The sequence below is a fragment of the Rosa chinensis genome, chromosome 6 (assembly GCF_002994745.2).
Source record: "Rosa chinensis cultivar Old Blush chromosome 6, RchiOBHm-V2, whole genome shotgun sequence".
NCBI lineage: Eukaryota > Viridiplantae > Streptophyta > Magnoliopsida > Rosales > Rosaceae > Rosa > Rosa chinensis.
The window spans coordinates 69,110,997-69,122,380 of NC_037093.1; the positions used below are offsets into that span (position 1 = coordinate 69,110,997).

At 38.9% G+C, this 11,384-nt stretch overlaps 1 protein-coding gene and 1 long non-coding RNA gene across 3 annotated transcripts; both read left to right on the forward strand.

Moving 5' to 3' along the window:
- The first annotated feature begins 470 nt into the window (after nt 1-470).
- Nucleotides 471-3,733, forward strand: LOC112172904 (aspartate--tRNA ligase 2, cytoplasmic). 2 transcript variants are annotated; one of them, XM_040508309.1, is made up of 10 exons: nt 471-1,171; nt 1,278-1,385; nt 1,490-1,603; nt 1,709-1,999; nt 2,098-2,208; nt 2,352-2,405; nt 2,556-2,635; nt 2,734-2,849; nt 3,003-3,117; nt 3,393-3,426. In XM_040508309.1, exons 1-10 carry the CDS (start codon nt 650-652, stop codon nt 3,403-3,405), a joined length of 1,524 nt encoding a protein of 507 aa, XP_040364243.1. In that variant the 5' UTR covers nt 471-649; the 3' UTR covers nt 3,406-3,426. The 2 variants fall into 2 exon arrangements, with proteins under 2 accessions (XP_040364243.1, XP_024166176.1); XM_024310408.2 differs by lacking the exon at nt 3,393-3,426 and adding an exon at nt 3,430-3,733 and having other exon boundaries at nt 483-1,171.
- Nucleotides 3,734-5,591: 1,858 nt separating this feature from the next.
- LOC112169699 lies at nt 5,592-6,476 on the forward strand. The gene is made up of 3 exons (XR_002924838.2): nt 5,592-5,679; nt 5,862-5,971; nt 6,308-6,476. It is a non-coding gene; the product is annotated as an uncharacterized LOC112169699 (long non-coding RNA).
- Nucleotides 6,477-11,384: the final 4,908 nt, after the last annotated feature.

An 11,384-nucleotide genomic window follows, 5' to 3' on the forward strand; every position in this document is an offset into this window, starting at 1 on the left:
TATATATATATATATATGCAGAAAGTGTAATGTTTTCGGTAAGAGAATTCATGAAGTATGCGGGCCTGTTCCTAGTCCTGTGTTGTCCGAGTGAGAAATTCAATCTATGCGGTTGTTTGACCAAAAAGAGATTAAATATCGAATATTGGTTGGATTGTTTTCATTTTTGCCTGTTCTAATTTCAAAAAAGATAGAGGTAAAATTAGTAATAACGGATTGAATTTTTTTTGTGTGTATTATTTCCATGTTGAGAGGTGATTAGAACTTGTAATTTCTTGAGAATAAATACCTTATTTATTTTCCTGAACACGATCACTTGGTAACTTGATCTCCACACAATGTGGATTGAGCACCAAGTAACTCCAACACTAAATAAAATGGACCAATATACGTGACATTTCCAATTCATTCATTCTGTGTGCTCGATCTCCTCCCTAGTTTCAAAGTTTCAAGTAACAAAGAAAATTCTCAATTCAGTGGGCCGCGCCCGCCCAACAAGAACATTCTGACCCGAATAACCCGAGCCATATATATATATATATATATATATCTTCTTCCTCAAGCGTCTCGTCTCTCCAACAAAACAAAAGCCAACGAACGCCCTTCACTCGGCATTTCTCACTCTGATTCTAAACCCTAGATTCTCAAAATGTCAGAACCTCAGCCACCCTCCGAGCCCACCCAGGAGCCAGAGAACGAGGAGTCCGCCTCACTCAGCAAAAAGGCCGCCAAGAAAGAAGCCGCCAAGCTCGAGAAGCTCCGTCGCCGCCAGGAGCAAGAAGCTGCGGCCGCCGCGGCTCGCGCTGAGTCCGCCGAGCCGGAGGACCCACTCGCCGCGAACTACGGCGACTTGCCGCTCATTCAGCTCCAATCGATGAGGATCGCCGACGTCAACGACTGGACGGAGGTCGGAGCGCTGACGGAGGCGTTGAAGGACCAGAAGGTTCTGATACGCGGCCGCGCGCAGACGATCCGAGCCGTCGGGAAGAACATGGCGTTTATTGTCGTCAGAGAGAAGGGCTTCACGGTTCAGTGCGTCGCCACGGTGCAGCCGGAGATTGTCAGCCGTCAGATGGTCAAGTACGTGGCGGCGTTAAACCGCGAGTCCATTATTGACATTGAAGGGATTGTGTCTGTTCCTGGCGTGGCAATTAAAGGCGCTTCACAGCAGGTATTTGGTTCTGTGATTTTGTGTTGGATTACATTTTGAATTTAAATGAATGATTACAGTAGGGTTCGGCTTGATAGACAACTTTGTTTCTTTCTGATTGTTGAAGGTGGAGGTGCAAGTCAGAAAGTTGTACTGTATAAGTAAGGCGGCTGTTTTGCCTATCAACATTGAGGATGCTGCTCGAAGTGATGCCGAAATTGAAAAAGCTAATCAGGTACATTAACTAGTGCATTAGTGAGACGAGAATTGGGAGCTTTTATAAATTGAGTTTCTGCATGTGTTTGTGTATGTATTTATTGGATCGCTTGGTTGGTTTAGGCTGGAGAACAACTGGTTCGTGTAAATCAGGATACTCGCTTGAACTTCCGAGTACTTGACTTGCGAACACCGGCTAACCAGGGGATTTTCCGAATCCAGAGTCAAGTTGGAACTGTAAGTTTTGCACCTTATGCAAGTATGGTTCATAGGTCTTGTGTTTATTTCGATGGAAGTTGTTGAATTTAAATTCTCTACTTAATTGGTTGGATGGTAATGCAGATCTTCAGGCAGTTCTTGCTGTCTGAAGGCTTTTTTGAAATCCACTCACCAAAACTGATCGCTGGTTCAAGTGAAGGTGGGGCTTCCGTGTTTAAACTGGACTACAAGGGGCAACCTGCCTGCCTTGCCCAGTCACCGCAGCTCCACAAGCAGATGGCCATCTGTGGTGACTTTGGTCGTATTTTTGAGATTGGTCCTGTTTTCAGAGCTGAGGACTCCTATACACATAGGCATCTATGTGAGTTCACTGGTCTCGATATTGAGATGGAGATTAAGTGGAGCTATTTTGAGGTATTATATTAGCCTGTTCTTTATTTTACTTTTTATGATTAGAAGTCAAATATAGTGACTGTTGTGATTTACTGAACAGCTAATGGTTTTTGGTGCAGGTTATGGATATTGTTAGCAGGTTGTTTGTTACTATGTTTGACTATTTGAACAAAAATTGTGAGAAGGAACTTGAAGCTGTACGGAGGCAGTATCCCTTCGAACCACTAAAGGTTATGATTCTTTTTTTTTAATTTTAGATTGAGATTAAGTTTGGAGTCTGATATTCTTGTGAATAATGGTTACCTAAAGACCAACAAATGAGTTTTTCGTCTAGTTTTTGGATTCTGATTCTTTACCTTTTCTAAATTTGCAGTACTTGCCTGAGACTCTACGTCTCACTTTTGCGGAAGGTGTTCAAATGCTGAAGGTTACTCTCTCTTGATTGGCGGTTATATTGTGATTGTTATTTGGATGGTTATGGAGTAGTGGTCATGGTTAAACATACATCAGCTGCTTTTAGTTACCGAATTGTTACTACTTTTTAAAATATTACTTTAAGTTTGACCTACTTGTGTAGGATGCTGGTGTCGAAGTAGATCCTATGGGGGACCTAAATACTGAAGCAGAGAGGAAGTTGGGCCAATTAGTTTTGGAAAAGTAATTTAACTTTTCATATTTTGTTTGCCTGTATTTATTATATTTTACGTCACAGTCATGTAGTTATCATTATTGAACTTGCTTTTACTTGCTCCTAGATATGGCACTGAGTTCTACATACTTCACCGCTATCCGTTGGCTGTGAGGCCTTTCTATACCATGCCTTGCTGTGACAATAAGGAGTACAGTAATTCATTTGATGTCTTCATTCGAGGTAAATCATCAGTGATGTTGTCTACTTTGTTTGACATCCTAGACCTTTATATCTTTTGGTTGAAAAGAATCTCATGCTTTTTATTAAAACCAAGAGTTACTGAATTGGTTTCACATAAATCTTATCTGATTATATCTTATTTTCATTCCTTAGGTGAGGAGATTATATCAGGTGCGCAACGTATCCATGTACCAGAGTTCTTGGCTGAACGTGCTGAAGCACGTGGAATTGAAGTCAAGACAATATCAACATATATTGATTCCTTCAGGTACTCTTTTATCTTTTTTCTTGTGTATGTTACATGTTTCATCTTAAATGTTTTAGTCATTAGCAACTCCTTCCCCCTGGAAAATGTAACCATATCTGAATTGCTAGTTTTTGTAGATGATTTTCCATTATTCCTAGTGAGCTTTAGTCTGCACTGAAAATGTCCTTGGAGCCTGGAACTTAGAAAACTCTTACATCTTGTTTTGCTTTGTGTTATTGAACTCTGTTGAATGATGCTGCCAATTTTGTATAGCACAACATGCATGTTCTTTTCATCCCAGACTATTAATAAACCTGCCGATGGCTCTTACAGATATGGTGCACCTCCCCATGGTGGATTTGGAGTAGGGCTGGAGCGTGTTGTGATGCTCTTCTGTGGTTTGAATAACATCCGCAAAACATCCTTATTCCCACGTGATCCGCTCCGGCTAGCTCCTTGATTTCTTCAGTCAGCTTAGCAAACAACTAGCAGTTTCTGGTTTAGCTTATTATCTTGGGATTTTATGGGAGATTTATAAATGGTCATCTGAAATGTATTGTTATCTACTTTTTTGATCTGTTCAACTCATTTGAAACAAGTAATATGCACAAGGTCTTATTGATATTTTATTTCTATATAATTTTTGTTCATTCTTGGCCAAAAAACTCAAGTTTCTGATGATTTACTTTGGATCATAATGTACCCTAGTATCTTCTATCAGCAATGCTCACTGGGTCCTAAGCTTGCTTGCAAGTTGCTTATACCATAATATCCCAAATGACGCCAAACCCGGCACTAGAAAGCATCACACAGAAAGATGCTGGATAATAGTCTTCCAATCACAACTAAGAAGTTACTCTCCCGATTGCTTTAAAATTTGATGTGTAGAGAATTCTCTGGAAGGTGATCTGCCACAGTTGCTACCTACTACGCTCTCTTCCTATTGCCTGAAACATAAAACATCATCATCCCGTTCTCCGTTTTCACTTTCTTCAGTTCGTACTTTTTATCTCTTGCACACACCCAGAGCTACAGTTTCTGAAAACTGACCGTCCTTTCTTCAGTTCATACTTTTTATCTCTTGCTCGACGTTCTTGAGTCCAGATCCGCCACCTCCTCTTTCATGCGCTTCCTATGTAGAGCTAGGTCATACTTATCGACGAACTCCTTGAAAGACGTATCTTTATGTACATAACCATAAAAAAATGCAGGCAAGGTCTCATTTTCGCGGATAGGGATCATTCCTGCAAAAAAATGTGTCTTTGAAGTAAACTGGAACCCAGTTCTGCCGATCCTCATACAATGTGTGAAGCCATTTATTATTCCCCAGGCCGCTTGATCATTTCAGCCCAGGAAGTTTCAAACTCGTATAAAAAAAAAAAAGTCTCAAACTCAGCTATTCTCAAGGAATCATAGATTGATTTCTGCAAGTGTCTTTTGATTGCTTCATATCCCTTTAGTCCTCCCAACTTCTCTGGGACTCTCTGCATGATATATGACAAACAATAGCAATGGCAAGCCTCTGGGATCAACTCAGACACCGCAATTTGCAATGGTTTGCATTGGTCAGTATTGAAAACATGTGGAGGGCACCCTAGCATGCATTTCAGCCATGCACAAAACATCCAAACATAACAATCCACTGACACAACCCAAGAAACCCACAGCCCAACAGCACGGATTGTCCATGATGATTTACACCAACAAATGAAATCAGGGGAGTTCAAATTTGTTTGCCAAGCACGTTGTGTCTATGGCCACAGTGTCACGTACAGAAGTAGCCGTACGCCGCCCTGGGCATTCCTCAGACGTCCATCATCATCTAGATCCATCAAATGATAAACAATTTCATTCGACAAAAGTAGTTGTAAACTGCATGAGCATATCTCCTTCTCTGAGTTGCAAGTGCTTAGATTGATCAATGGGATTTAAACTTTCAGTTTCACTTAAAGTTGAGCATCCATTGCACCCAACATCCATAACAGGTGTTCGATACAGCTTGATAGTATGAACTTCTGTAACAGGATCTGGCTGTGGTTGTGAATTTTTGGCAGCAATAATCATTTTCTTATGCGAGTTGTGAAACCTTTTGATCTGTGGACTCACCTGATGGTTGTGTTGAAGCTCTAATTCAACTATTCTCTACCTCTGGGAGTCCACCAGCTTGATAACTACCATTGCAGGACAACCAGTTCTCTGTCTCTGGTCTCGGATTGTTGGCTTCACTCTTTTTCTTGAAACCTGCACTGCTGCAACTTAATTTTGCTCTATAAAGCTCTTTTCTCTTTGACCTGAATCATGAATTGCTCACTCAAATGCCAAATCCCTGTTCTTTACCATAGACATTGTAGAAATCATAGGCTTCGTCAAAAGAGTCAACTTCAAACCGACAGTAGGTTGGGGGCCGGGGGGGGGGGGGGGGGGGGGGGGCACCTGTTCACTTTGTGTTTCCCCAATTCCAATATCATGCTCTCATTCCATTATTAAGGGAAGTAATTACATCTTTATTTCGTTCCATTCATCTAAATCCAAAGCTTGATTGAAATCTAAAGACACAAAAAGAAGATGGGCCAATGAGATCAGGTAAATTTTGTCTTAGTGTATCCTAGACCTATTGGCACTTGTACAAGTTTATGATTACCAATATTAGTTGGTTCAAATTTATATACCCTGGTACAACTTTTAATTCTTAAGTCTTAAGTTTTATACAAGTTTTTTATTGCAACCATTAAGTAGCTTATTATCATACTTCTTTCCACATTCAGGTCTGTCACTTGCATGCTACTCAAAGAAGACTCAGTAATTTTAGATGAGGCTATGGATCGAGACTGCAAATAATAATGTTTTGTTGGAAATAACTGTTGTCTTAACACTTGTAAGTTTACTTATTCCAAATTTGGATCTTTAATTTTTGCGAGTTGGTATGTTGATTGTGCGCTGATAGTATATATCCATGTATTGTTATACGCCTTTAGTTTACTATGTAAGACAACACCATTTGTTGGATTATATTATTTCATAAGGTAATTAAAGAGTATACCTACAGATGCTGGTATGTATAAGCCTAGTTTATAGTAGTTGTTCATAAGGTAATTAAAGAGTACCTATAGATGCTGGTATGTGTAAGCCTAGTTTATAGTAGTTGTTGCTCAAGTATCACTTAATTATTCTAAAATATAGTTATTATTGAACAAGTGTTTTGTTTTTGCAGGAAGTCCTTTCTCTTTAACAGAATACATGAAGATATGCATTGGTGCTACACTGGCTGCATTAGCATTGTTGCTGGCAACTTTGATAGTAACATTGGCAATATAGAAACTTGTTAGGAACTTTGTAATCGTAAAGATTTAACAATTATCTGGTATTGTATATCCATTCCTACTGTATTTTTAGAGACAAATATATGATTTTGTTTAATAAAAGTGAAGGTGGATTATAATATTTTTTTGTTTGTTTCTCTTTGAACTTTTAAGGACGTTTTTGTTAGATTTGAGGTCCTTTTTTTTTGTGTCCTAATAGACATTAGATGACGTTTTCTTTTAGTTATGAGGATGCGTTTATTGCGTCCTAGTAGACATAAGAGGGCGCTTTTATTAGATATGAGGATGTTTGAAAAGTGTCTTAATAGACATTAGATGGCAGTTTTTTTAAGAAATAAGGACGTTTTTCAAGCGTCCTAATAGACATTAGAGGACAATTTTCAAACGTCCTTGTAGATGACTTACAATGACTCCTTGATAGATGACGTTTTTTCAAAGTGTCATAGTAAGTTTTTAAGGACGTTTTTCAATTGTCATTAAAGCTATTTTTTGTAGTAGTGAATTCCTTTGTTTGTCCTGAGACAAAAGGAAAACATACACGCATATACTTATTTTATCTAACCAACTTGATCAATCTCATCAAATCATTTGCAGAAATCCATTCAGGTTCAAACAGAAGCAAATTAAGCAAAACGTTTTAATTGACAAAGAAGAAGAGGCAGAAACCCTAGAGAAAAGAAAAAAACAAAATCATAACAAAAAGAATTCATAAAGATATATAGAAGAACACAATGCATGCACCAAACAAAGAAACACCCCTTGGTGAAATGTATTAGTACTTCTATTTGAAAAACAAAAACAAAAGAAATGTATTATCCGGTACCTGACAATGATCAACCAAATCACAGGGTAGCCCTATTCTTGCAGGTTCTTGGGAGGGGACGCCTCCTAGGAACCTGTGAAGTTTTCCTAGTTCGCGCCTTTTTCGAAGGCCCGCCTACGACATCCTCCTCTCTCTTTCGCTTGAGCAGCGGATCATCATCAAAATCCGTTACCTCACCTAGTCCTTCTACCCCGTCTAAGACATGTTGAAAATCCATTACCTCACCAGGCCCTTCTGCCCCCTCTAAGACAGGTGGTTGAAAATCCATTACCTCACCCGGTCCTTCTGCCCCGTCTAAGACATATGGTTGCCATGTATGATTCTTCTTCTTTTTGTAATAATAGACTGCAGAACTTGTGAGCAATACTACCGCCAATACACCAAATGTTATTGCAATCACCTCCCCAGTAGGGTGGCGTCTTTGCCATGAGGGCACACTTGACAAGCCACTGTTGTTGTTAAAGCTGGAAGCAAACCCCAACTCAGAGTTAGTAACGTCATGCATGCAAAATCTACAATAGACTAGATCTATAGATAACTGAAATGGATTCCTTACTTATATCTGACACCGTTCAGAAGCCTTCCAACAAGAGCAGCCAGAACCCTTCCAGACAAAAGGTTGCTATTCAGGCATCTGCACAATGAGAACCAATAGTTACTGTTGTTACTATATCTTTACATTTAAAATATTAGGTTCTAAAAAAAAAAGAAGCAGGACAAAAATCCCACAGTCTTCTTAGCAAGGACAATTGTCCAAGCGTTTCAAGGATTGATCAGTTGAAGGAAGTGGATGAAAGATCCCTGCCAAAAGAGTGTGATTTGAATTATTAAGAGGATACAGTAAACAATAAGGAAATATAGCACTTTAATCTGTATGAGAAGATATAGTAAACGCTAAATCGTAGGATATGATAGCTTTTATGGTGATACTGTCCTATATTGGTTGCATAAATATGTACAATACATCACAACATTTTGGAAATACAATAATAAGTTTTCACATCAAAAACTGCATCTAGGTTGGGGTTGGGAGGGTGAGGGGATCGATCGGGTTTTACAGGAAGTGAAAGAGGTGAGGATGAGTTCTCGAGAGATGGAGAGAGAGAGAGAGAGAGAGAGAGAGAGAGAGAGAGAGAGAGATGCAGTATAGAAGAGAAGAGACTTAAAAGAGGTGGCTCCCGCTCTTTTTTCTGTTTTTGGAACTGTGTGTGTAATTAGTAATTGCCACTTTCAGGATTTGCATTTACTTTACTTCTCTGATCTCTTATACCATGTGTGCTTAATCCTTTAAAAGTATTTTTGTTAGTGATTGGTTACTATTAGTAATTGCATGCTTAATAGGATTAACTATAGTGCGTTCATCTAGTTAATTTAATTAAGGGAAGTAATAAGGATTTTGTATGCGTTGATCTCCGTTCTTGATTGATTGATTCCTTGTTATTACATGTTTTTCGTGATTGATGTTTTGAAACCTTGCCAACATGTTAATAGTGGTTAATTACATCTTTATTTCGTTCCATTCATCTTTATCTACTTGATTCTGTGTTTTGATGTGTCACTTGTATATTATTTTGGTTGTTAGAAATACAAATTATTCTTCCTTTTATTTTTCGTAAATAACTTTGTGAATGTCTATACTTTGTTTTATTTTATCTAACGTTTATTTTGCAGGAAGAACTCAAAAGTGTAACCATGACCATCTCTGTTTTGTTTTCGATTTTCTTACTTTGTAAAACAATTTCAATTTAGTTTTTGTTTTAATTCAATGGATGCTGCAATTTCATGTGAGATTGAAAGTATGAATATGGATGTTTAATTTTCGAATACTATGAAGCATATTTTAGGTTTTAGGTCTTCAAAACAAAAATTGCGATTTCAATATTGTTATGCATGTTTGTTGGTTTTATGCGAATAACTCATCATTTACTTGTTTATTAATCTTTGGATGCATACTTTGATTGATGAGCATGTAATTGAATTTATATTAAGATATGTAATTGAATTCATATTAACAAAAACTAGAATCGATTTCAATCTAGCTTGTTGTATTGATAGTTCTATTACCAAAAAAAAAAAAAGGTTTAGGATTTGTTTGCTTTCAGATGAGTTCAATAGATTCAGTTGGTTGTGATTCGCACACGATGCATTTGGGTTGGGGTTGATTGTTGTTCATGAATCAATCTTTGTGCCATGTTTTATGTCTTGTATATATATGTGACTTTAATACAACTTTATGTATAGAAATCTTGGGTTGGTAAAAATACAATCAACTTCTTTTGTATGAACATTTATTGCACTACACCATAAACTTTCATTTATAGTGCTCAAAAAACGCTATGTCTGCCACAACTATAATAGTTCTGAGGTCTATCATAGCGTTTCCGCAAACGCTATGAAAAGATCAACATTCATAATGTTTTGGAAGCGCTATTGTATAGACTTTTAATAGCACTTCATAAACGCTATGTTAAACATTCCATAACATTTAGTGAACTGCTATATTAAACAATCCATAGCATTTACGAAATGCTATAACTGCATATGCTACAACATATAAAAAATGATTAATTTCAGTTTACCCCCCTGAGGTTTGGGGGTGTCATCATGTCACTCCTTCGACTCTCAATTTTGAATTTTTACCCCCCAAACTTTCCAATTTCAGTCAGTCATGTCCAATTTCTCATATTCCGTCCAAATTAGACGTTAATTCTGACGGTCTAACCCACTTTGAAGCCTTTTATGGTTATTTCAAGACAAAAAAAACCCATATGTGTCCTTAAAAGGCTTCAAAGTGGGTTAGATCGTCAAAATTAACGTCCAATTTGGACGGAATCTGAGAAATTGGACATGACTTACTGAAATTGAAAAGTTTGGGGGGTAAAAATTCAAAATTGAGAGCAGAGGGGGTGACATGATGACACCTCCAAATCTCAGGGGGTAAACTGAAATTAATCCTATAAAAAAACTATTGTTCATCATTCAATAGCATTTTTATGGTGATACTGTCCTATATATATATATATATATTTTTTTTTTTTTTTTTTTGAGTAATGCCACGAGGGTGAAATATTGTATTCATCACAAGCCAGAATAGACCGTTACATACCTTTCCTCTGACATTTATAGACAGACAAGAATCTAGTGGCAGTACCCACAAGTGGTATGTACATATAGTCCTACTCATTATACATTTAAATACGTAGAGGTAGCGGATACCCTCTTTCGGTACTACTCCAGAGGCGCTAGAAGTACATAGAGTGTTCCTAATACAAGAAATTTATTGTAATTAGACAGACTAATAACATAGGGATGGGCCTAGGGCAAACACCCTAGCCCATCATAGAAGCCCAAAAAGGACAGCCCCATGAAAAGTGGCTCAAACTCCGGTCCGGGAAAGATTGGTTTGGCCCAAGCCCAAGCTTCATCGTCCTCAGCCGACTAGCCATGCGTACACCTCCAGCATGGATCCAGCGGTCTCCACTGCCGCACCCCAACGTCGTCCCAACGACCCACACTGCTACAAACCCCCGCCGCCACGCCCTGAGTTGTAAAGCCTCACACCGAGCAGGGAATCCAGGATCCTGCTACTCCCTGGTACACCGCTATAGAACTCGCTGCACCACGTCGTGCTCTCCGATCCAGGATCCTAAACCGCCGCCCAATCACCTCCGACTCGCTGGATCTGGAAATCCCTCGATGAGGAGCCCCATCCATGTAAACACAACCACCAGCCTGAAGCTCCGTCGTCGGACTCGCTGCCAAGCCATCTAGCCCAAATCCCTAGCCAAAACCTTCTCCAAGAAGCTCCCAGGCATATTTAGAATCCTCGTCCGGCAACAGCCCCTCACCGGCGAGGCAAACCACCACCAACAATGAGCGCCACCGGACGAGAACAAGTTTGCAACCCTAGACGCCGATCAGTCCGGCTTTTGCGGAGCTCTCGGAGTCCTTTGGTATAATTTTTTTGTTTTTTTTATACTGTCCTATATTTGTTGCATAATTAAATATGTACAATACATCACAACATCTTGAAAATACAATAATAAGTTTTCACATCAAAAATTGCATCTGGGGTTGGGGTTGGGAGGGTGAGGGTGAGGGGATCGATCGGATTTTACAGGAAGTGAGAGAGGTAAGGATGAGTT

What these genes read in the sequence shown, in the direction of transcription:
- LOC112172904 (XM_024310408.2), top strand. Translation starts at nt 650, where the DNA reads ATGTCAGAACCTCAGCCACCCTCCGAGCCCACCCAGGAGCCAGAGAAC. An exon ending in TTAAGTGGAGCTATTTTGAG is followed by an intron (nt 2,000 to 2,097) that starts GTATTATATTAG and finishes TTTTTGGTGCAG; the next exon opens with GTTATGGATATTGTTAGCAG. An exon ending in GGCCAATTAGTTTTGGAAAA is followed by an intron (nt 2,636 to 2,733) that starts GTAATTTAACTT and finishes ACTTGCTCCTAG; the next exon opens with ATATGGCACTGAGTTCTACA.